The sequence below is a fragment of the Salvelinus alpinus genome, chromosome 12, assembly GCF_045679555.1.
Source record: "Salvelinus alpinus chromosome 12, SLU_Salpinus.1, whole genome shotgun sequence".
Taxonomy (NCBI): Eukaryota; Metazoa; Chordata; class Actinopteri; order Salmoniformes; family Salmonidae; genus Salvelinus; species Salvelinus alpinus.
In genome coordinates, this window is record NC_092097.1 from 10236167 (window position 1) to 10262486 (window position 26320).

Here is a 26320-nt window from a genome sequence, read left to right on the forward strand (position 1 = left end):
CGGACAGAGAGAGGTGGAGATAGATGTGTGGGAATAGGTAATAGATTAGAAGAGAAACAGTATTAACTATTGAGAAAGTATTATTTTCTTATATGTAGCAGCTCGTCAGTAGGGTTGCAAAGGGTCGGAAACTTTCCGGTACATTTCCTGAAATTTTCCTGAAATTTTCCATGGAAAGGTAAGCCCGGCAATTTGGGGAATTTTGCTTAAATTCATCAAAAAAGTTAGCTTATAACAATGAACCTTTTTTGTAGGTACACATAAGGCAATTCTCGGTCTTGTGGCATATTTTGGTTAAACTATCCCCAATTCAATGGAATTGCAACCCTCTGCATGCACAGTGCACTCTTCCATCACATGTACAGCTGATTCTCAAGATATGGCACGCTAATGAGATGCTATTGAGCCCACACTACTACACTGTCTGAGCCAAGGACAACATGCTTTCTGGTAAGTTTTGATTACAATTGTATGACATACCTGCTTTTTTGCTAACTAGTAAATAGTAGCCTACAACAAAGTGTGTTAAAATCATTTCTAACTTGTTAACAATTTCTGCTAGTTATTTTTTTCTACCATGCGATTATTATTATTTGACCATGCTGGTCATCTATGAACATTTTAACATCTTGGCCATGTTCTGTTATAATCTCCACCCGGCACAGCCAGAAGAGGACTGGCCACCCCTCATAGCCTGGTTCCTCTCTAGGTTTCTTCCTAGGTTTTGGCCTTTCTAGGGAGTTTTTCCTAGCCACTGTGCTTCTACACCTGCATTGCTTGCTGTTTGGGGTTTTAGTCTGGGTTTCTGTAGAGCACTTTGAGATATCAGCTGATGTAAGAAGGGCTATATAAATACATTTGATTTGATTTGATGATTTAGCTTGCTTGAGCCTGCTAACTGAGGAGTGTTAATTCACCTGTTTCCATACATGTTTAATTTTAAAACAGTTATCTTACAAAGGAGTTGTTTAATCTAACTGCTTAACTATTTATTGTACATGGAAATGTATTTGTTGTTTTTTTTACTCATTTTCTTCTAATCTTTACAGGAAATGCCACGGACGCTATCGGATGTGTGGAGACATTTCCCTGCAGCTAATTTAGAAGGAAAAGCTGTGTACATTTGCAAATACTGTGCCAAATCATATGTGAAGAATGCAACAAAGATGCAGAATCATCTGGCCAAGTGCATAAATTTCCCTCAGCGCTCACAACAAGCAACCTCTGACAAAAGTCCCTCTACTTCTATTCAAGGTGAAAATTATAAATCAGACACCTTATCGATAGCAATAGCTCATGGTCCTCCTGGAATCAGAAGTTGTTTTGACTCAATGGAGGAACGTAGTCATAGAAATGCTGATGAATATCTTGCTCAAGCTGTGTATGCAACTGGTTCACATCTGATGCTCACAGGCAATGTGTATTGGAAGAGATTTCTGAATGTTCTTCGCCCAGCATACACCCCTCCAACCAGACATGCTTTATCTACTCATTTGCTGGATGCAGAGTTCAACAGAGTTCAAGTGAAGGTCAAGCAAATCAAAGAGAAAGCAGACTATATTGCAATCATCTCTGATGGGTGGTCGAATGTTCGTGGGCAAGGAATAATTAACTACATCATCTCCACCCCTCAACCAGTATTATACAAGAGCACAGACACAAGAGACAACAGACATACCGGTCTCTACATTGCAGATGAGCTGAAGGCAGTCATCAATGACCTTGGACCACAGAAGGTATTTTCACTGGTGACAGGCAATGCTGCGAACATGAAGGCTGCTTGGTCTAAAGTAGAGGAGTCATACCCTCACATCACACCAATTGGCTGTGCTGCTCATGCATTGAATCTGCTCCTCAAGGACATCATGGCACTGAACACAATGGATACACTCTACAAGAGAGCCAAGGAAATGGTTAGGTATGTAAAGGGTCATCAAGTTATAGCAGCAATCTACCTCACCAAGCAAAGTGAGAAGAATAAGAGCACCACATTGAAGCTGCCCAGCAACACCCCTTGGGGTGGTGTTGTCATCATGTTTGACAGTCTCTTGGAAGGGGAAGGAGTCTCTCCAAGAAATGGCCATATCACAGTCTGCCGATATGGACAGCCCTATCAAGAGGATCCTCCTGGATGATGTATTTTGGGTGAGAGTGGTAAGCAGCCTGAAACTCCTGAAACCTATAGCAGTAGCCATTGCACGGATCGAGGGAGACAATGCCATCCTGTCTGATGTTCAGACTCTGCTTGCAGATGTAAGAGAAGAAATCCGTACTGCCCTGCCCACTTCGCTGTTGCTCCAAGCAGAGGAAACTGCAGCTCTGAAATACATATAATCCTCAAAATACAGCGTGAATCCCTGCCTGAAGCCCATACACGACGCAGTGTACATGTTGGACCCAAATTATGCTGGCAAGAGCATCCTGTCTGGTGCAGAGATCAACAAGGCCTATGGTGTCATCACTACTGTGTCTCGCCACCTTGGCCTGGATGAGGGCAAGGTTCTTGGCAGTCTGGCGAAGTACACTGGCAGTCATGCCAACATATCTCATCAGCCACCTGGTGGAAGGGATTTTGTGGATCTGAGGCTCTTTCCCCTGTTGCCTCCATCATCCTCCAAATCCCACCAACATCAGTTGGTCGTTCTTTGGGAACACACACACCAAAGCACGCAACAGGCTGACTAATACAAGGGTTGAAAAATTGGTGGCCATCCAGGCAAATTTTTGGCTTTTTGAGCCTGACAACGAGCCATCCTCAACAAGGTTGGAAAATGACAGTGAAGATGAGGACTCAGAGTCTGATGTTCAAGACGTGGACATTGAGGAGGTCCAGGGAGAAGACACGGAAGCCTGAGAGGAAGACAACCAAAGCTTTAGTTTACACTATCATTTTACAGATGTGTTGAAAACATTTTTGGGAGATGCGATGGATCATTGGGGATCATTCAATATTTTCTTTCTTTTGTTGTTCAGTGAAATCTTCCCATGTGAAGAGTCAACTAATTTAATTAAAGTTAAATTTGTAACTAAATTGTTTTTTATTTATTTCTATTGGAAGGATTTAATAATTTGCAATTATGTCTACTTTTGACTAAAGGTTTATGTTTCTGTCTCCATATGATATGGTAAATATATCCAATGCAAAAAACATCTACATTTAAATGGTATTAATATTAATTTGCATATATTCCCGTTAATTCCCATACATTCCCGTTAATTCCCACGGAAAGTTTCCACTGAATATTCCCCAAAATGCGCAATCCTACTTGTCAGTATGGTCAAACGGCATCGTATGCTCTGTATCATACATGCACGACGACACACACACACCACCCACACATGCACACATACACCCCCCCCACACACACGCATGGCTGGAGACAAGCCAAAGCAAGGTGAGCAACACCTTCCCATTATGGGACTCTGAGTGGAGACGGGGAATTCAGACAACATGCCGGGGATGCCTGTGCAGGTATGTGGGATATTCTGCTGTCTGCACCTTCCTTCCTCCTCCCCTCCCCACCTCAGTGCTGCAGGCAGATCAGGGGCGATCTCCAGGTCTGATAGCGGCTCCTCACACAGGAAGAATCCTGTCGGGCTGAAGGGCTCCACAAACTCTCACAGCGCAGTTCACTCCCCAGCAGATCCTCACACAGAGAGACCTGGGCAGGTCTACAATGGGTCTCTCTCTCTGTCCACCAAGGACCACTGTCCAGCTGCACCCAGTCTGTGTCCTAGCCCCCAGCCCCAACCCCAGCCTGGGCCCCAACCCCAACCCCAGCCCCCAACCCCCAGCCCCAGCCAAGCTGCCTGTCCACGCACCTGGTAGAACAGAACAGTGAGGGAGCAGAGGGATCAAATCAACAGGTGGACAGACAGACCGTATCATTTTACCACCAGATGTCACTGACATGCTGGCCTTGGTCTGTGGTAGACAGAGCTCTTCACTAGTTACATTCTCAGGCCTACCTATGATGCAATGTTCCATTAGGTCTGCCGCATGTTCCATTAGGCCGAAGTCATCCCATTATCGTTTGCAATACCTTTTTTCGTTCTCCCTCATCTCACCTGTCAATTTACCCTGAGCTGCAGTAAATGGGACAGGTGCTTAAATTCAACGTCTCTTTCCTCCTTAACCTTATCTCCTCACCATAACCATAAGGTCCTGGGAAACACGTACACACACACACCCGTGGAGTTGAGCCCTGTCTGACTGTGGGTGGTTGTGGTTACAGAGGCCTTGGTGAGAGCTCCAGTGGTATATACCAGGTCCTTCTGCTCTGGGTGGAACACTTGTATCCCATCACGGGTGGAGTTTTATCACCAGTTTGCACTGAATGCACAGTTTATGTGAAGGGAATGTTTTTCCTCGATATGCTTCCTCTCACTTTCAATATATCGATATGAAGATAAAACGATCTGATTCGCAACTGAGAAGAGCATATATCTCACAAGGATCACGTGCAAATACTAAATGTGCACTCACTGCAATTGAAGTCGCTTTGGATAAATGGAATATAGTATTATATCATCACCGAATGACTTCGATCTACTACTCAGTGTAGATGATAGCTTCCCCATCCCGTCTCGGTAGGATGATGTGGATTTGAGAGCCATCATCATACCATAACTTGGATATCACCATGCCTCTACCAGTAGCTTAGTTACAGTGGATACATGCTGGAACCTGCTTATGGCAAAGGAAATTCATACTTCTCAGCTATGCCAGATTGCACTTCAATTTGCCCATGGCCCATGGCGACGGGAAAGGATTCGCTGAATGAGAAAGATACGCCGTTCACCAGGAGTACTGGGTGCCAGTCAGTCTTTCAGTCCAGTGTACTGTAGGTGTCACAAATGGATTGCTAATCTGATTCGGAGGTGAGAGCGCTAAGTAGCCGTACAGCCAGTAGCCCCGTCCTGGCTGTGGCTTGTGTCCAATCCTGTGTTAATTCCTTCATCCATGTCATGTCCTACAGTATTCCTTTTGTGCTCAGTAATTCTGGACAGATACAAAGGAAGAGGACAGACAGGCAGGAGAGAAGCAGACATCTCAGCTCAGTGTGGATCCCGTTCAGTCACTCCCTTGGAGTTTCCCCCCTCCCTCCCTCCCTGTCTCCAGATCCCCAGTCAGATGTCATGCAGGGGCATGCTTTACTGTACGATTGGCACTCCTGATGCTTCTCATTCAGCCAATTTGAAACTAGAGACACCTCCCCTGTTTGACAGTACAGTCAGTTTAGCCACAAGGAATGTGCATCGCACAGTCCCATGCCAAGATTTTTTCCCCTCTGTTTTGTTTTATGTTAAACATAGCCAGAGAATGTTTCCATTATCCGATAATGCTCTTTGCTTACAATGGAAATTTGCTCTGAGAAAGAAAATGCAGAAAGGTTTGAGATTATTTTTAAGATGATTGTTGGATGCAGTGATCGTTCCAAAACAAAATTACATGAAATGTCCATTTTGCAAAACAAACCACAGTGCACAAGTAGCATTTAATGTAACTTAAGACTGTAATTATTCTATTTTAAAAGTGATTCATTTAATGTAATGTTTTGATATCGTTTCATGGCAGAGAGCATGCACCTCCACTGTATATTTGTTTAACTAAACTCAGCAAAAAATTAGAAATGTCCTTTTTTCAGGACCCTGTCTTTCAAAGATAATTTGTAAAAATTCAAATAACTTCACAGATCTTCATTGTAAAGGGTTTAAACACTGTTTCCCATGCTTGTTCAATGAACCATAAACATTTAATGAACATGCACCTGTGGAACGGTCGTTAAGACACTAACAGCTTACAGACGGTAGGCAATTAAGGTCACAGTTATGAAGTGAGTGTTCTGTCAGTGTTCTGACATGGCCAGCGAAGAGCCCGGATCTCAATCCCATTGAGCAAATCTGGGACCTGTTGGATCGGAGGGTGAGGGCTAGGGCCATTCCCCCCAGAAATGTCTGGGAACTTGCAGGTGCGTTGGTGGAAGAGTGGGGTAACATCTCACAGCAAGAACTGGCAAATCTGGTGCAGTCCATGAGGAGGAGATGCACTGCAGTACTTAATGCAGCTGGTGGCCACACCAGATACTGACTGTTACTTTTGATTTTGACCCCCCCCCCCCACCCCCTTTGTTCAGGGACACAGTATTCCATTTCTGTTAGTCACATGTCTGTGGAACTTGTTCAGTTTATGTCTCAGTTGTTGAATCTTGCTATGTTCCTACAAATATTTACACTTGTTAAGTTTGCTGAAAATAAACGCAGTTGACAATGAGAATCACAATGGAAATAAGTCCCAGACTTTATTGTGTGTTATCCTCGATGATTTTATTCATGTGCATGTATGGCTTTTTCAAGTTTTATGTGTGCTTGTTTTTTTTAAATGGTCGAATTAATCAATTAAACTAAACTAAAGATAGTGAGAGGATGTTTATTTTTTTGCTGAGTTTATGTTGCCCTGATTAGTGATTTGAATTAGAGGCTCCACTAAGTAGCTACTGTGTATCCCGAATGGTACCCTATTCTCTATGTAGTTCGCTGCTTTTGACCAGAGCGCTATGAAAGTAGTGCACTATGTAGGGGACGGACTCGAGCAGAATGTGCAGATATTAAGTGTCCTGCTATTTCAACATCCTCTGTAGGTTTCTCAATATCTGTTATAGTTCATGTATTGTCTTCTTTGTTGCCAGCTGGAGAATACAAGTGTTCTTAGCAGCCAAATTCAGAGTTCTATATCTGTAGGTTGTTGGTCTTAAGTTATCTCTGTCTGGTCGCTACACTTGAGCTATTTCACTAAGGGTTAAACGATTTCTATGCTCTACATCAGAAATGTTAGAAATTGATTTAAAAAAATTGAGAGATGGAAAGACATGTTATTGGAGTATAAAGTGGCAGTTGAGAGATGTCCTGACAGACTGACACGAGAGGCTGGTGTGACTGATAAGGTTTGTGATGGATGTCTGCCTGTCACATGTAATATTCCTATGTCTGTCTGTCTCTCTGTCTGGGTCTGTGTCTCTCCTATGACCTTGGACTTGCTACTTTGGCGCTGCCTAACTTTCCCCCGTGCAGTCAAGCGTTAGAAACAGAGCAAGCAGGCGGCAGCGGTCCCATTCAAATGACCCTGAGTGCTAATCTCAGCGCGGAGGTGATGAATGCCACATGTCAGCTGGTGACGGCTTGTCCTCTGAACTCAGCGTCTCCAGTATCCCCTCAGCCCGGTGCTCCAGCCAGCAGCACCACGGGATGGGACGGGAGTGATGTCTGGGCACGGCAAGGAAGGGCTGGCTGGCTGGTGTCCCGCCTGCTGATGACCTGAGTTGACAACAACACAGGGCTGCTCAGACTGGGGTGTTTATGAAGGGAGATGACCTTTTAATGTGTGTGTGTGTGTGTGTGCGTGCGTGTGTTCTGTATCTGTTCTGGAAGGGGTGCTCTTGTCTGTCTGTCTGGGTTATGGTTAGTGAGGGTTAGTGCATGTGTTTGGAAGTGTGTTCACGTTAACAGAAGGAGAAAGGGAAGACGTCTTGCACTGTATATCACCTCTGTGTGTGGCTAGAGCACACCTGCTAAACCATAACAATACCGTTACAAAGTTTCCAAAAGACAGAAGCTAGCGCTCACCACGTTAACAGCTGAGGAGCCCTCTGCCAGCGGGTCCATGTCAGTTTTACAGTTACACCATCTCCTGTGTCTCTGTGTGCAGTGGAGAGCTCCCCAGCTCACTCAATAATTTCTCCCATCTGGGTAAACACAATATTATACACTTTTATTTCCACATGGACAGATGTTCACTAAAGCTGTTGTGGGGAGGACTTTTTTTATTGAGAGTAATCTGTCTCCAGCTTTCTCCTTTCGATTCAATGCAGCGTACAATTCGGTGCAGGGGAGTTGAGACGTAGTAGAAGTTACAGAAGACAGCGGGTCATTTGTCTGCACCCATTGGAGTGGAAAATGAACAGGACTTCCATCGTGGTGTCCTCTGGGACGCTCGGGATCCAAGTGCTGGATCAACTTTCCCGAGCCGCACGGAGAGAGAAGGCCCACCTTGAGGGAGAGAGATAGATTGTCTGTCAGATTCCCGCCCAGCTAAAGTCTTCTCTCACAACCTCTAATGGAGCCATTTTCATACCACACCAGATTAGCTGAAACTAATGGCAAGAGGAGAGGGATAAAGTTCTACTCTGTGTCCCAGACCTCCCATCCATCTGCCCTCACGCCCGCTGATCTCACACAGAAGCGCACACACACACTAATCCACGGCAGCAATCTGCCATTAACGGCAGAGATGAGTCATTTGCGAGAGATTTTATTTCCAGATTGTTTAAAAAACCATTACGATGAGTTCACATGACAGTTAAAGCTACGTATAATATTGGACTGTGGTGTGACCAGAATGTTTCGTTTTTTTTAAGTAATCCTTTTTTTTTTTTTTTAAGAAGTTGTTCCTCTCCGTGTGTTGGCAGCCTGATTCAGCTGGGCTGTTCTCTACAGGTGGCCCTACAATACTAGAACACTAGGACTAGAGTCACGTTACAAGTCTTCCATTACCAGGGCCAGATCAGAGATGATAGCCGATATCTGGCACGCAGGTTTCAGCCTCCTTTGTCTCTCTCCTCTCCCCGCCCCCACCTCTCAGACAGGCTAGGAGGTTTATGATGGCTTATGATATTGTGCAGCATGGCAATTTTACATCGAAACACTCTTCCTGTAAACTCAGGTTGCGTTTTCTTTCTTGAGTGTGCCTTCCTTTAGTTCCCACGTTACAGCAGAACAGATAGCGTCCATTCCCTGCTAGTCGTGCATCACCCACAGTCTGACGGGCACCTTTTCATTTGGACTTTTTACACAGAGTGAAAACGTCTATGGAAAGGCTCTTCGTGTGTCACGTTTAGGATGTGTGTATCACATTTCTATACTATGAGTCAAACCAAAACCGTAATAACAGGCCGTGAAGGTCCGTGTTGCATAGAGAACAACTGACTCCAAACAACAGATTGGAGTAGCAGCCTCGCTCCACCACAGCTACTGTAGCTGTTAGCTGGGTAGTGGGGGTGTCGGAGGTCTAGATTTGGAGCGTGTTTTTATGAGTGGTTGAAGTTGCTCTAAGCATGGTATAGTACAACGTTTGTTTTTGTGTGTGTGTGCTTGGATATGTTTGGCAAGACTTTATGTGGAGGAAATATCATTTCCAGAAACAGTATTTTCAGAGTTTTGGCAAGCAAAAGACTGTTACTGTGAAGTTCCTGTGCCAGTTCTAGGACTGTGTTGCCCTGAACTGACTCCCAATAAAGGCTAATCGCTCGGTGGGTGAATCACTCTGTGGGTTACACGTGTTTCTCAATGTGTATATATGCTGCACTTTACGGCCACAGGGTTCATGACGACAGTGATTAAACCTATTTCTCCCTCTCGCTCTCTCTCTCTCTAGAGCTGCGATCTACTGGCACTGCCCACCACTTCTCCTTCCTGCTCAACTCAACAGACTACCGTATCCTGCGTATGGACGAGGACCACGACCGCATGTACGTGGGCAGCAAGGACTACATCCTGTCCCTGGACCTGCATGACATCAACAAGGAGCCGCTCATAGTAAGAGACGCCCCAAGCCACCATTGATCCCAGACCTGCTGTATAGTGAAGCATTAAAACTAACCAGCTCTTTCCTTTCTCTCTCAGATTCACTGGCCTGTGCCTCCTCAGAGGAAGACAGAGTGTATTTTGTCGGGGAAGGATACCAACGTAAGTACCGTACTCTCTCAACCATCGTGACATTTGGGTTAGTTGTGCTGTTGACATCATTCATTATCCAACATACCCTCCCTTTACCCCTTTGAATCATGCTAAAATGGCCGTTAGGGTGTGAAGGACTGTAGCTGGAGGCTAAAGCTCCTGTTTAACCACATCTGTTTCAGAGGTTCCTTTACACACACGAGCACACACACACACGCACGCACGCACGCACACACACACACACACACACACACACACACACACACACACACGCCCCCCGTGGACCTGAGAGCACCATTTAAATCCATATCAAGGTCTGATCCTCCTCTGAATTCTCTGTTGATTTGTTCACACATGTCGACACCCCCACACACAGCCCTAAGGGGTGTATTTGGGCAGTGGCATGCAGGATGGGGTATGGTGGAGAGGTGATGGGGGGTATGGATAATAACCGTGCTCCCCTGCTGGTATTGAGAGAGCAGGCCTCTGTTTATCCTACTGGAATGTTCATTTAAACGTGCTCGCTGACCCGCACATCTCACCGCCTTTGGTTACATAGTATGGGCCCCTGTGTGTGCATATGCATGTAGGAGCTAGCATGCATGTGTGCATGTGTGCATGTGTGCGTGTGTGTGTGTGTTGTGCAGGCATATGTGAGAGAGGGGTGGAATTCCAACACCGTAATAATAAAATATTAAATTGGCTGTAGACATCTTGGCAAACCTGGCCCCTCTTTATGGAATGACAGATGATGACAATTCAAAAGCAATTCAAAGGGGATGTCAGTTCAGGCAAGAGGTCAAAGGCAATCATGCACACCGCACTCTTGGGGGGAGCACAACTGTGGAATGAATAATGCACACACCTGTGCACACACACATGCGCACACACACAAACACACACACAATGAAATGAATTGACTGGTGTGCATCTGTCATGTTGTTTGGGTTAGCTATGCTAAAACGGCTTATCCCCTATTCTACACACATCTCATTGTGGATGGTTGGTACATCCTTTTCTCCTGCAACAAGATGGACAGCATGCAGCACTCACAGAGATCGTATCTGCCCAGACTGGCCCTAGCTGTGTAACCCTGTATTACTGTGGCCAGCAAAGAGGCCTGGCTGAGGTTAAGGCAGGGGGCCTGGCTGAGGTTAAGGCAGGGGGCCTGGCTGAGGTTAAGGCAGGGGGCCTGGCTGAGGTTAAGGCAGGGGGCCTGACTGAGGTTAAGGCAGGGGGCCTGGCTGGCGTTAAGGCAAGGGGACTGGCTGGGTTTAAAGTAAGGGGACTGGGTTTCCATACAGCTGGTAGGAGAGATTAGGGGCCTCAGATCGTGGAGGCACAGATCTGTTCTCATTACCAGCACCTCCAAGAAGGGGCCGCTGACCTGTCCTATTCTAAAGCCAGACTCTGTGTGTGTTTGTGATCCAGCGTGCGTGTACGAGTGTGTGCGTGTGTGTGTCCAATAAAGAAAGCCAGCAGGGAGTAAGTAGTACTGCAGCCAAACACCAGACTCAGATCAATCAAAAATGGTAGCTGAAGGTCATTAATCATCAATTTGACATTTTGTTTTTCTCACAAGGCTGAAAGGAGATTGTCCTCGTCTCCTATTATCAACGTTTTTTTGATTCTCTCTTTCAGGGGGAATGTGGGAACTTCATCCGTCTGATCGAGCCGTGGAACCGGACCCACCTATACGTGTGTGGAACAGGGGCCTACAACCCCGTCTGCACCTATGTGGACCGCGGACGCAGGTCCCAGGTAACCAGAGACAAGATGTATCTGACCATGGTGACACTGACCCCTGAACTCCCCCTCTTTCAGAGTCAGATCTGTCAATCAACCCACCTTGTCTGTCATTGTCACGGTCTGTTCCTTTTCTCCACTCATTTTCTGCTCCCCTGTTCACGTTGATTTGCTCTGTCCATGGTCTTGTGAACCCAGAGAAAGGCTTATAGTGAGCTCTCCACAGATGTGTAACTCTCCTTTATCCCGGCACTTTGTGTCACACTGTTATGGCGGCTCCTGTTGGTGAGGCAGCTAACGTCCACCATAGGAAGCTAACTGCCAGCTATAGTACCGTTGGGAAGAGCATGTTGAAAGTGTGTCTAAAACAACTGCTACTATTTCCCCCCTAGTGGCTGTCTCCTCTCCCCCCTCACCTGTTTATGTGTAGTGTTCTGGCCTGACTGGGAGGCTCTGAAAGCCCATCATTACTGATGGAGCCTCTCATCCATCACCGGCCTTGTAACTCACCCCCGTCCCTCCATTCCTCCCTCTCTCCCTCATAGACCAGCAGACATCAGAGCTCCGGCAGCTGCCGTCCCCAGTGCACACTTACTGTTGCTATCCCGCCTGTTTAGTCTCAACGTTTAATTGGAGGACTTGGGTTTCAATGTACAGGCCAGTCGTCCCCTTGTCATTCATCCGCTAGCTACGTCACTTGAACTGTAAAGGTTTTCCTTGGGTAAAATTAGAGCTGTAAACAGAAACCATTTGTTTGGGAGTTCTCCCAGTGTTCGTTCCAAAGGCCTCGCACGTGTTGAGTCCTTAGACAGCTAACCAAGGTTTTCCAGATACGACCTGACATCGCCTTCTCTGAGATCACTCCCACCATCGTCCTTTTTTCTCTCTGCGCTCCTTTTCGCCTAAATGGGTCCACCTTTGTCTCGTTTGTCTTGTATATGTTGCTGAACCTTGGCTATGTGTGCACGTGCATGACATAGCATGTTTTCTGCATGTATCTGGCAACCTAGATAGAGGCTGGTACTGATACTCATCCAGATTGATTTATGCACATGACATCATCACTGAACTCTCTGTTGAACTCTCTAGCGCGGTTTACTAGAGTTCTGATTTGTTACTTTTTTGGGTTCTATTCTCACCTCTGTCAGTCTTTACATTCCTCATGGAGTCCAAACTAATTTCTTCTGTTGTGGTCATGTTTTTTTTTTTTTTACGGTTATGGGTCTTTCTTTGAGCTTTTTCTGTTCTGCTCCTGGTCAACTCTTCGGTTGAATTTTCACTGAATTTCCATTGGTTTTGGGGTCTCCGGTTGGGTGCAGCCGATGGGACTGTCCTGGTAATCGCGTGGCACGTGTCCTCTTTTTTTAGGCCCACTACCTGCAGGCGGCCCAGTCCGGAGGGAGGACCAACCGGGCGGCAGATTTCACCACTACTGCAGGGCCTGTGGAGCCAAAGGTGGGCCGTGGGCCGAGGGGAGGCTACTGTAGAAAGGGGCTTGGGTCTGGGACCTAGTCCTGGGTCAGGTGCCCATTTGGGGTCTGAGAGGCCCTGTCTTATCATGTTCCTCCTGCTGAGATTCAAAATGGACGCAGCTGACTTTGGTGTGGAGGAAATAAGGTGTTAGAGATTTGGATGAAAGTGTTTATGATCACAGTTAAATAGTAGAACGGTTTTATTCATAGGTTAAGTTGGTTAGTATAACAGAGTCCAGTCCTTTACATTCACTAGCATCCAATATGACTTGATTTTTGTGACCTCAAAGGCCTACTTTAAAAAAGGGATTTTACTGTACTTGGTCGATAATTCATCTTGGCTACTAGAATGTTGAGAAGTAGGCTACGTATTAATATCAGCCAAGTCATTCAAAGGCATGTAATGAAAACATGTGTGGTGGAGGACAATGGCAAGATCCATTACAATGAGTACCACAACAAGTCATAAAAAATACACAACTTTGGCCATAAAATATACTGTCGAAAGTTTGCAATAAATGCATTCCTTACAAATGTAGAGATCCTGATTCACCCCAGTAGCTTGGAAAACAAATGAATGCTTTATAAATGTACTGCCTTCATGTGTCTTGGGAGCCATTCAGGAAGGGTATGTACTGAAACTACGTCAAGTGGAACCGTAGACACCAGGGTATAAGAACACAGTCCAACTATAGCAACCGTTCAGTTCGAAACAGTCTGCAAACAGTCTTTTTGGGGGAGAAGTGGAAGTGTATTTGTCCAACTCGCCTTTTAGTCAAATATGTAATCCTGACGTGTGTAATAAGTATTTTTTTGGCATTTGATAATTCATTGTCAGTTAAGTGAAAGGACAGTTTTCTTCTTAGGCGCAAAAGGAAAGCGTTACGTTTTATGTGTCTTGAAAGCCAATCTGTGTAGGTTTTCCGTTACTGTGCCTAAATCACATGCTCTACATTCAATCACAAATGTTGAACTAATACAACATTATTAATACTACCAACCCTCAGTAGTACAGCAAGCTACTTGACACAATGTTGAGACCGATGCTAAAAATGTCCTCCTGGCTCGTAGACCTGAGCCATCCTCCTCATCACTAACACTAGGAGCATGATGGATGAGTTTTGGATCGCTCTCTGCATATTTTAGCTCGGGCACTCCATCGCGCTGATAACCGGCCTTGTACGCGTCGTACTCCCTTGCTCAGAGCTAATACGGGGGTGTGAGTGTGTGTTTTACATAGTTTCAAGTAATGCCTTTCTTGCAAGCTCTTTCCCGACAACGTAGTAAACAATATCCGTAGTATTATCAAATAAAGGGAAGTAGAACAAAAACACAAAACAAATAGAAATAAGAAGAACAGGAGAAAGTAAGTAAAAACTAAATACAGGGTCAGTTCCAGTACCATATTTACAATGTGCAGGGATACTGGAGTGGACGGGGTAGATGTGTATAGGAGTAAGGTGACAGGGATACTGGAGTGGACGGGGTAGATATGTATAGGAGTAAGGTGACAGGGATACTGGAGTGGACGGGGTAGATGTGTATAGGTGTAAGGTGGTGTGTGTGTGTGTGTGTGTGCGTGCGTGCGTGCGTGCGTGCGCGGGTTTGTAGCTGTTCTCTATCTGTTCTGGATAGGCTGTATTAAAGGGGTGCTCTTGTCTGTCTGTCTGGGTTAGGGTTAGTGCGGGTGTGTGTGTGTGAAGAGTTAGTATGAATGTGTGTGCGTGTTATGTGTGGGAGCCATTGAAGTGTGTGTGTGTGCGTGTGTGTGTGTGTGTTTGAATGTGTAGAGTCCTGTGAGTGTGCATAGAGTCAGTGCAAGAATAGAAATTAAAGGGCCAATGCAGATAGTCCATGTAGCTATTTAGTTAGCTATTTAGTTAGCTATTTAGCAGTCTTATGGCTTGGGGATAGAAGCTCTTCAGGAGCCTGCTGGTGTCAGACGTGTTGCTCTGGCACCGCTTGTCGTGTGGAAGCAGAGAGAACACCTGGATCAGTACAAAAACAGCATTTGAGAGACGTGCTCAGAAACCATTTGTGTACCAACCTCTAGTCTGCCCATCACTTCATGGTGTTGCCCTAACTGGTCTCCCAATGTATCGTCATCCCTGTGTCAGTATCTCAACTTGTAATACACAAATTCTATAAGGCCAGAATCAACTCTGCTCTGTGTTCTCAATGGATACGAAAGAATAATGAATGTTAGTTTACATATTTTATTGTTTATTGCAGGAATATATCTTCCGTTTGGAGCCGGGCAAAGTGGATTCGGGGAAAGGCAAATGTCCTTACGACCCTAAACTCAACAGCGTCTCAGCTTTGATCAGTAAGTCTCCGTTTATCTCCTTTCTCTCAGCTCACTTCTTCCATTATTAGAAGAGTTGAATGTCTCTCTATGGAAACAAAAGGTTTGTTTCCCGTCAAGGTTTATTCCTCTCTTCCCCAAGGAATGTTTGTGGTCAGTCCAACCCTTGTGGAAGCTATTACTGCACCATTGGCTAGTCACACTAGATCTTCTTAATTCAAATACTTCTGCCTCTTTTCATGTGCAGCTACCCTGTGGTGACGTTAACTGTCCCCATTGTCACATTATTGTCATAATCAAAAAGAGTGTACTGCAAAGTTATTTGCTGGATGGAACATTCTAAATGGGTAAAGCGTGCGGTATGTCAGGTCTCATATCAGTAGGTGGTCTGGTGTTGTCAGCAGCTTAAAGGCAGGTGGTCAGACTTGGCAGTTGACCTCTTCCTCTCTGGCTTGACTCCACTGACCTCCCAGCCACCCAGGGTTCTGTGACACTACCCATGACCCCCCTCTGTGACTTCCTATGTCAGCCCCAGTGGTGGAAAAAGTACCCATTTGTCATACTTGAGTAAAAGTAAAGATATCTTAACAGAAAATGACTCAAGTAAAAAGTGAAAGTCACCCAGCAAAATATTACTTGAGTAATTTTTTTAAAATGTATTTGCTTTTAAATATACTTAAGTATCAAAAGTAAAAGTATTAATAATTTCTAATTCCTTATATTAACAACTTCTTCGGGATTGGTGTCCCGTCCACGGGACGGTTGAGCTAACGTAGGCTAATGCGATTAGCATGAGGTTGTAAGTAACAAGAAAATTTCCCAGGACATATGTAACAGTTTTACTTTACGTCCGTCCCCTCGCCCCGACCCGGGCGCGAACCAGGGACCCTCTGCGCACATCAACAACTGACACCCACAAAGCATCGTTACCCATCGCTCCACAAAAGCCTCGGCCCTTGCAGAGCAAGGGGAACCACTACTTCAATTCAAGGTCTCAAAGAGAGTGACGTAACCGATTGAAACGCTATTAGCGCGCACCACCGACTAGCTAGCCATTTCACATCCGTTACACATAGACACATCTGATATTGGCAGAAAGCTTAAATTCTTGTTAATCTAATTGCACTGTCCAATTTACAGTACTATTACAGTGACAGAATACCATGCTATTGTTTGAGGAGAGTGCACAATTTTAAACATGAAAAGTTATTAATAAACAAATTAGGAACATTTGGGCAGTCTTGATACAACATTTTTAACAGAAATGCAATGGTTTATTGGATCAGTCTAACACTTTGCACATACACTGATGCCATCTTGTGGCCAAAATCTAAATTGCACCTGGACTGGAATAATACGTTATGACCTTTCTCTTGCATTTCAAAGATGATGGTACAAAAAAAATACAAAATAACGTTTTTTTTTTCTTCTTTGTATTATCTTTTACCAGATCTATTGTGTTATATTCTCCTACATTTCTTTCACATTTCCATAAACTTCAAAGTGTTTACTTTCAAATGGTATCAAACGCAGCAGGTAGCCTAGTGGTTAGAGCGTTGGACTAGTAACGGAATGGTTGCAAGATCGAATCCCCGAGCTGACAAGGTTCAAATCTGTCGTTCTGCCCCTGAACTAAGCAGTTTCAACCCACTGTTCCTAGGCAGTCATTAAAAATAAGAATTTGATCTTAACTAAATTGCCTAGTTAAATGATGGTAAAAATATGCATATCCTTGCTACAAACTGTTAGATTTGGGTATGTCATTTTAGGCAAAAAGGGGCTAATCCTTATTAAGCAAACCAGACTGAACTTTCTTCTTGTTTTTATTTATTTATGGATAGCCATCTCCAACACTCAGACATGATTTACAAATGAAGCATGTGTGTTTATTGTGTCCGCCAGATCAGAGGCAGTAGGGATGACCAGGGGTGTTCTGTTGATACGTGCATAAATTGGACCATTTTCCTGTCCTGCTAAGCATTCGAAATGTAACGAGTACTTTTGGCTGTCAGGGAAAATGTATGGAGTAAAAAGTAAATGATTTTCTTTAGGAATGTAGTGAAGTAAAAGTAAAAGTTGTCAAAAATATAAATTGTAAAGTAAGGTACAGATACTCAAAAAACTACTTAAGTAGTACTTTACACCACTGAGTAAAAGTAAAGATGCCTTAATAGAAAGAAAATGACTTAAGTAAAAGTGAAGGTCACCCAGTAAAATACTACTTGAGTAAAAGTCTAAAAGTATTTGGTTTTAAATATACTTAAGTATCATTTCAAATTGCTTATATTAAGCAAATCAGACAGCACAATTTTCTTTTTTAAATTGTATTTACAGATAGGCAGGGGCACACTTCAATACTCAAACATGATATACAATTAAAGTATTAGTGTTTAGTGAGTCTACCAAATCAGAAGCAGTAGGGATGACCAGGGATGTTCTCTTGATGCTGTAAGTGTGTGAATCCTGTCCTGCTAGGCATTCAAAATGTAATGAGTACTTTTGGGTGTCAGGGAAAATGTATGGAGTAAAAAGTAAATTATTTTCTTTAGGAATGTAGTGAAGGAAAAGTAACAGTTGACACAAATCTTAATATTAAAGTACAGATACCCCCAAAAAACATTTAAATACTACTTTAAAGTATTTTTTACTTAAAAGTACTTTACACCACCGGTCAGCCCATACCTAGAGCTGACCTGGGTGAAACTACCAAGCATCCACTTACTGCAGCAACTCAGCTACTACATAACCGACCTACAATACGGCCAGGTACATACTGTACCACACAAATTCAAAACAAGGAATTCCTCTGTTATAGATTTCAATGTACCTCTCTTGACCCCAATATTTCTGTCGTGTTTGGTCGCTATGGTGAAGAGGTTCAATCTGATCCGATTGTAGAAGGAAAATGCTGTCTTGTCTTTAGGGAGATCTGTCAACTCTCTAAACAGGTCCTATACTGGGGCAGCACCTGCTCACTCACACTCAGCCACAATCAACTGGGGGTGGGCATTTCCCAGGTCTCCACCCCACACTGTTAGCATGACCAGCGCCAATGACCACATCCTCACATCCTGCCCCAGGTCCCCAGTGTCTACCCTGGGATATCTCTCCTCTTTGTCCAGCCTGACTCTGGCCACCAGCTGAGGCCTACTGTTGGTTATGGTGAGCGGAGGGATACAGTGTGTTCCTGCCCTACAGAAAACAGGGCTATATCTCCATAACAAAGGACTGTAGTGATTAATCGCCCGTGGTTTCCTTCCTGTCAACCTCTTTGTTATTGTCTTTCTATGATCTTCCATTGATTTCTCTCTCTCTCTCTCTCTCTCTCTCTCTCTCTCTCTCTCTCTCTCTCTCTCTCTCTCTCTCTCTCTCTCTCTCTCTCTCTCTCTCTCTCTCTCTCTCTCTCTCTCTCTCACTCCTCTCTCAATTCAATTTCAATTTAAGAGGCTTTATTGCCATTGTAAACATATGTTTACATTGCCAAAGCAAGTGAAATAGATAATAAACACTTAATGAAATAAACAATAAAAAATGAACAGTAAACATTACACTTACAAAAGTTCCAAAAGAATAAAGAAATTTCAAATGTCATATTATGTCTATATCCAGTGTTGTAATAATGTACAGATAGTTAAAGTACAAAAGGGAAAATAAATAAACATAAATATAGGTTGTATTTACAATGGTGTTTGTTCTTCACTGGTTGGCTTTGTTTCGTGGTAACAGGTCACAAATCTTGCTGCTGTGATGGCAAACTGTAGTATTTCACCCAATAGATATGCGAGTTTATCAAAATTGAATTTGTTTTCGAATTCTTTGTGGGTCTGTGTAATCTGAGGGAAATATGTGTCTTTAATATGGTCATACATTTGGCAGGATGTTAGGAAGTGCAGCTCAGTTTCCACCTCATTTTGTGGGCAGTGTGCACATAGCCTGTCTTCTCTTGAGAGCCAGGTCTGCCTACGGTTGCCTTTCTCAATAGCAAGGCTATGCTCACTGAGTCTGTACATAGTCAAAGATTTCCTTGATTTTGGGTCAGTCACAGTGGTCAGGTATTCTGCCACTCTCTGTTTAGGGCCAAATAACATTCTAGTTTGCTCTGTTCTTTTGTAAATTCCTTCCAAAATGTCAAGTAATTATCTTTTTGTTTTCTCATGATTTGGTTGGGTCTAATTGTGTTGCTATCATGAGTCTCTGTGGGGAGTGTGTATTTGTGAACAGAGCCCCAGGACCAGCTTGCTTAGGGGTCTCTTCTAGGTTTATTTCTCTGTAGGTGATGGCTTTGTTATGAAAGGTTCTCTCTCTCTTTCTCTCCCTCCCTCTCTCCCCCCCCCTCTCTCTCTCTCTCCCTCTCTCCCTCTCTCTCTCTCTCTCTCTCTCTCTCTCTCTCTCTCTCTCTCTCTCTCTCTCTCTCTCTCTCTCTCTCTCTCTCTCTCTCTCTCTCTCTCTCTCTCTCTTTCTCTTTCTCTGTGATTGACAGATGGGGAGCTCTACGCGGGGGTCTACATTGACTTCATGGGGACAGACGCGTCCATCTTCCGTACTATGGGGAAACAGACAGCCATGAGGACGGACCAATACAACTCCAAATGGTTAAATGGTAACGTCTCACGTCTCATCCTGACAAACATCACCTCTCTATGGCGTTTGTCTTTATATTTCCATTGTGTATCAATCGATTCCTCAGTCTCTACATTCCGGTGCTGTCTCACAGTACCTATCTCATACTGTATATATGGCTCTGGTCCAAGCCTCTAGCTGTTCCAGCCATTAGAAAGTCAACAATGCCTATCACATCGAACCAGTAATGCCTGTACTCAACTCACCGAGTGCCTTTTCTAGGAAATGCTAAGGAAACGTTTCTCCTCACTGTCATGCGTTAGCCTCGACACATGCTGTATGTGCTGTAGCCGAGTCATCGATGGTTTGTTCTAATGCAATACATGTCTGCTGGCATTTCATCATGTATGGATTGCTCTTTGTTGGATCCTGGTCTCTTATTCTCCGTAGTGTAAAGTCACGAGACTGTGCACGTTAGTTCTGCTGGCTGGGTGGGTGGGTGGCTTTGGGAGGTCAATGTTGCCACCTTTGATTATTTCAGAGTAGGGCTGGGTCCCAGGCAGTTCTCCACAGTGACCCTGTTGCCCCCCAACCGTCTACCAGCAGGAGGCATACCCCATCCCCTCCTGAGTCCTGTTCATCAGCCCCAGGGCCACACTGAGACATCCTGCTCTTCCAATATGGCTTAATGTTCCCCACCCTCCACAGGGTCTGCCCCCATTTGGGTTGTGTCTCTGTAGCAGCAGGGAGGACCGGGTTTATTTGATGTGTCCAGCAGTGCCCCAATCAGTGAGCCAGCATGAGAAGAGAGGGCGACGCCATATTGTGCTCATAGAGTGAGAATAATGAGGGATATTTGGAATGTACAGCAGTGACATGAGCTCAAATTTAGGCCTCAATTGACTCCCACTAGCATCTGTCTCATTATCATCTCTCTCTCTTTCTCTCTCTCTCCCTCTCTCTCCCTCCTTCTCTCCTCCTCTCTCTCTCTCTGTCTCTCTCTCTCTCTCGCACTTTCTCTGTCTTTCAGATCCCACATTCATCAAGGCACACCTCATTCCAGACAGTGCTGAGAAGAACGATGACAAGCTCTACTTCTTCTTCCGGGAGAAGTCTTCAGAGATGGGCCAGAGTCCCATGGCCCAGTCCAGGATAGGCAGGATCTGTCTGGTAAGTGGCCATCATAACCACATACTGTAAAAAAAAAATACAGAAAAATACAAAAAAATACAGTCAATAAAAAAAAATACAGTCAATAAGAATGTGAAAGAGGTCATATTTTGACCCTTGCCTCATATTGTCACCTTTGACCCTGCGAACCCAGTACCCTGCCACAAATGATACTGAGACATCCCCAGAGTAGAGGGGTCTCCTTGGAAACTCTGCATAAACCATGAATGTATCTTACCATTCAACACAGTCAGACATAAAACAACACAGCCCTGCCCCCCACTTCCTCAACAGCCAATGAGCAGTCTAAGAAACCCAAACTAAAGGGAATGCTGTTGTCCCCATGTGATAAAGTGGGAGAGTTTGCCTTTGGCCTCCAGTATTTACACGTAAGCAAACATACACATACACACTCAGGGTAATGTTTATCTAATGATGTATGTATGTCCCAGTGGCTGCCGTGACTCAGAACGTTGTTTATCCTTAGAGGGGGACCCTGGGCTGTGTGCAAGCCTTCCCCCTCTCGCTGCACGCCTCGTAATGGACCCTAGGGATGCTGGTCCTTGCCTGTGTCTGGATCCTAAGCCACTGTCCTCTGATGACTCCCACTAGAAATAGCACTACTGGGCATAGATACACATACAAGTACATGGTAGAAAAAGCGCACATGTTGATACAATTTTGAGTACAGCTAATTTCACTATAAAAGCTACAAAATAATGGAATATAACTTTGGTTTTGGATGATGATGATTATATTACTCCAATATAAATGATGGCGTCGTCCTCACCGCGTTTCACCTCCCTCCCTTTACTCTCTGCAGGGGTTGGCGTCTGTCCACAACAGATGGGGCAGACAGACTGAAACCCAGCTGATGGTTTTACTCTCGGCTTCTCTCTAAACTAGCGTTGGCTGCGAGTTGTCTAAAACAGCTGTTGATTTGGATCTTTGGACCGGTCCACTTGTGGTGTTTGTGTAGGGGTCAGGTGTGAGTGACACTGCCTTTTGTCCCCCCCCCCCCTTGCAGAATGATGATGGTGGACACTGCTGTCTGGTCAACAAGTGGAGCACTTTCCTGAAGGCCAGACTCATTTGCTCGGTACCTGGAGTGGATGGCATAGAGACCCACTTTGATGAGCTCCGTAAGTAGGCAGAATTTTCCAACAGTGGTATAACCCAGTTAAGTTATGTTCTTAAGGCTCGCACACATCCCACCGAATGTGGTTCTAGCGTTCGTCTACCGATCGTTCAACGCGCTGTGTTTTAGGGACCACTGCTGTCTGACTGACAACATTTTCATGCGATTCAATCGGTGCGCACTCGGTTATCAAATTACAACCGGCACTCTGTTCAGAGGTGCTAAGTACTCCCGGCCAGCAAACGTTATTGGTGTGTCCGAGCCCTTGCACTAACTTCCCAGTTTTCCTCAAGTTTTGTCTTACTCCTCTGTTCCCTCATCTGGTAGACACTAAACATAGTCAGCCCCACATAAAAGCGACAGCATGTAAAATGACCAACCATCCATTCAGACCCCACTCTGTCATCTTTCTGTGATATCTCTGTAACATCTGAATTCTTTTGAACCGTTTCAAATTGCACTCCTGTTTCGTTTGGGCTTCGTTAAAGTGTCCGTTCTGGTTCGACACACATCAGCCCGCACAGGAATCATGTGTCTAGATTCTAGAGTTCTGTAACATTGTGGTGTGTGGGATTCTGCTGTCCAGAGTCTACCTGGAGAATGAAAGCTCCTATGTGACCAATCAGAAACAAGAGTCTTCCGTACGTAGGGTTACTGCTGACCTTTACCGTAGCCAAACAGGGATTTCTCACAGACAGTAACTCTTCCATTTTGTTTTAACATAGACCATGTCTTCAGCTTTCCTTCCTGATATAGTTTGATTTAGCGCAAAAAAATGGAAATTGGCAAAGAGTTTATGACTGCTCCGATGTTGTAACAATGGGTCTGTAAAATCATTTTACTATTCTTCTCTGCCCTTGTCAATCAAAGGAAAGGGGAATTCTGGGGAAGGTACTGCAGTGATCAAGATATCGCTGTCCCACCCAGCTTGCAGCCTGTTTTACTTTAGATATCAACATCGCTCCTGTATGATAAGCATGTCTGGGTTCAGGTTGGCTCAATCAGACAGCAGTGGAAGTGCTGAGGGTAGAGGTGTGTGTGTAGGTGTCTGGGGAGGACTGGTAATGAAGCGCAGGGCTTTAAGGTCTGTCTCTGAATCAGCCAGGGGGCGGCGCCTTGGTTACAGGGGTCACCCCTGCCTGTCAATCACATCTCTCCTCTCACATGACTGGTGGCTCACCGTCTCAGGGAAACATCAGTGTGAGGTACTGTGCTGTGGAGGTCTGACTCTGAGGAGACTTGAGCGCTCTCCTTGAAATGATTATGAACACTAGTTATTAGTAGGACATGTTTCATTAGTAGTCAAATGCAAATCACAACAACTGATTTTGTTTTATTGCAGGGCATTTGTTTTTACTGATTCTGTTTGTTTTATACTATAGACCAGTGGAGGCTCATTTTAGCTTTAGCCTGAGGGCTGTGAATGACCAGTTTTGATACCACATGTCTACCCAAACCACACACTTATGTTGAGCAATTCTTACTCATTTCTTTGTCAATGTAAATGTCCCATCTCCAGGTCAATTGCAGTCCGGGTCACTCTCAGTGAGGGTCATACTAGGCTTGTCACCCCTGAGCGTTTAGCTACCCACCACACGTCTGTCTGTGGTTTGGTTTCCCACAACCTCTACCATCAGGCAGCCTATAGCAGAGAGGGGTTGAGAGTGGGGCTGAGAGGGTGGATGAGAGGGGGTGGTGAGAGGGGCTGAGGGGGTGGTGAGAGGGGCAGAGATGGGAGTAAAGTCAGATGTTGAGGAAGTCTTCTTGTCTTCCCAGGCCAGCATTGGAGCTACGTACAGTAGAGTCTGAAAAGGAAGAGGGATTGGGGAGGGGGGGTGAAAGAGAGTTGGCAGGATTCCAGACAGTGTCTCTGTCAGATTTTTTTTATTTTTTTTTATTGCCTTTTCAAAAGTGTGATGGGGGAAAGGAACATTTGGTTTCTGGTTCATTTCATAGTTCCTTATAATAACACAAGGACAAAACCTCAGAAGCCACCTCTTTCCCTTCCTTCGCCAGTCAAAGTTTTTTTAATCATCTGCCGTTCTTTTTCTCGTAGTCATCGTTCTTGAGCAATGGGCTTTTGTGCGGACATTTTGAATACATCGTTTTCTGTGTCACCAAGGGAGTCATGTGCTTTTTATTTGTGTTTGCTTTTGTAACGCTGTGCAGTCAGACGGGTCCCTAAGGTAGAGACCATATATACAGTACCATCTGACCGTCATCAGACAGACAGACAGACAGACAGTCAGACAGACAGACAGACAGACAGACAGACAGACAGACAGACAGACAGACAGACAGACAGACAGACAGACAGACAGACAGACAGACAGACAGACAGACAGACAGACAGACAGACAGACAGACAGACAGACACAGACAGACACAGACAGACAGACACAGACAGACAGACAGACACAGACAGACACAGACAGACACAGACAGACACAGACACAGACAGACACAGACACAGACACAGACACAGACACAGACAGACACAGACAGACAGACAGACAGACAGACAGACAGACAGACAGACAGACAGACAGACAGACAGACAGACAGACAGACAGACAGACAGACAGACAGACAGACAGACAGACAGACAGACAGACAGACAGACAGACAGACAGACAGACAGACAGACAGAGCGTGTGTGTGTGTGCGTGTGTGTGCGTGTGTGTGTGAACACAGTGGGAGATTCTGGAGCGGCGCCTGAGGCAGCGTTTTCCACCACCATCAACAAAACACCAAATGATGGAATTTCTCGTTGAAGAATGGTGTCGCATCCCTCCAATAGAGTTCCAGACACTTGTAGAATCTATGCCAAGGTGCATTGAAGCTGTTCTGGCCCGTGGTGGTCCAACGCCCTGTTAATAAGACACTTCATGTTGGTGTTTCCTTTATTTTGTCAGTTACCTGTATATTATACTGCACTTCCTCGTGATGTGAATGGGAATTGTATTTTGGGCATTCATAGGGAAAATTAAAGGTGCAGTAGGTTTGTTGGTCTTTAATAACACCATACTGTGTACATACACATTGCAAAATAACGCTGTTTCTCTCATAGATGTAGTATTTCTGCAGGAACAATGTGCTGACTTTAGATACTCAGTGAGCCTCAAGGAGTCTTTGTCTGCTATGACACATCAAAAAAGATACAGCATAAAAGTCGATGATGCAACTTGTTCCAAATTTTCTTGAAGTCACCCCCCCTCTGTCTGGAGCCAGGAGGGCTGTCAAACTGGCGTCAGATGTGTTAGGAATTTCTCTCCCGTTTACCAAAAGTTAATTCCCGTTCTTGTTTACGGCCTCTGCCTGTCATTCTCCTACTCTGGCAATAAAAAAGGGGATGATTTTCTTTGTGATGATTACATACATCATTTCAATGCAACTCAGTCACAGCTACAGATTTTATCAGAGGCCATCTCTCTTTAGAAAAATAAGTAGTGGTGGTTTAAAACTCTTCAAGTGTATTCTTTGGGACTCTTAAAGTTTATTCTTTGGGAGAACACTCTTAAGGCTTAATAAGGCCTTGGGCAGAAACTCCCAAGTAACATTTTGTTCTTAAACTTGAATCCAGAAGGGTTTGGAGTGTGTGTGATTGGAGAAACCTGTTGTTTTGTTCTTTGAGTATTTTCCATTTCAACTTGATCTTTGCCCAGAGATTTATTAGAACAGTTCAGGGTGTGGAGCTGCTTGATATCTACGAGGCTCAATATCTTAGTAATGTCTGGCTTCATAAATGCACATGACAGAGGTCCAGAGTTATAAATGGAGGGTATAATGTTTCCTGCTTCATCTAATCATTAGATATTCTTAGTGATTGGCATTTCCAATGACTTGTGGCTGTGGGTTAACACATCCTATCTACTCTCCCTGTCCTTGAAAGAGTCAGCCGATGCCCCCCCCCCCCCCCACCTCCCCTCACTATTTTTCTCTCGATGGAAAACATTTACCCTGGAATTGTGTTTCCAACAAGGGGCTGAAGTGTTACACTTCTCAACTGAGGTAGTCGACTCTAAATTGATTTAAATGTTCCCCTTTTTATTGTTTTTCCTTTCACTTCTCGCTCATTAAACCATTGGAGGATACAGGGTCCAATTACCACAGCTCTGAGGATCATGGGAAGCATATGGCTTCCATTAAAGCCTTGTTACCCCACAGATCTCCATTTCATACCTTCCCCCTCTGAGA

At 44.6% G+C, this 26320-nt stretch overlaps 1 protein-coding gene across 4 annotated transcripts in view; it reads left to right on the forward strand.

Annotated features, from left to right (window-relative positions):
* LOC139535479 (semaphorin-3F-like) overlaps nt 1-26320 on the forward strand; it is an 83927-nt gene that overhangs the window by 49537 nt on the left and 8070 nt on the right. For 2 of the 4 annotated variants that reach the window (XM_071334909.1, XM_071334908.1), the window contains exons 3-10: nt 9431-9591; nt 9679-9741; nt 11374-11493; nt 12847-12933; nt 15183-15276; nt 19736-19855; nt 20846-20985; nt 22013-22127. In XM_071334909.1, the coding sequence (XP_071191010.1) occupies nt 9502-9591; nt 9679-9741; nt 11374-11493; nt 12847-12933; nt 15183-15276; nt 19736-19855; nt 20846-20985; nt 22013-22127 (829 nt within the window). In that variant the 5' untranslated portion in view covers nt 9431-9501. The remainder of the gene's footprint in view (nt 1-9430; nt 9592-9678; nt 9742-11373; nt 11494-12846; nt 12934-15182; nt 15277-19735; nt 19856-20845; nt 20986-22012; nt 22128-26320) is intronic. The other 2 variants (XM_071334911.1, XM_071334910.1) reach the window with 1 other exon arrangement.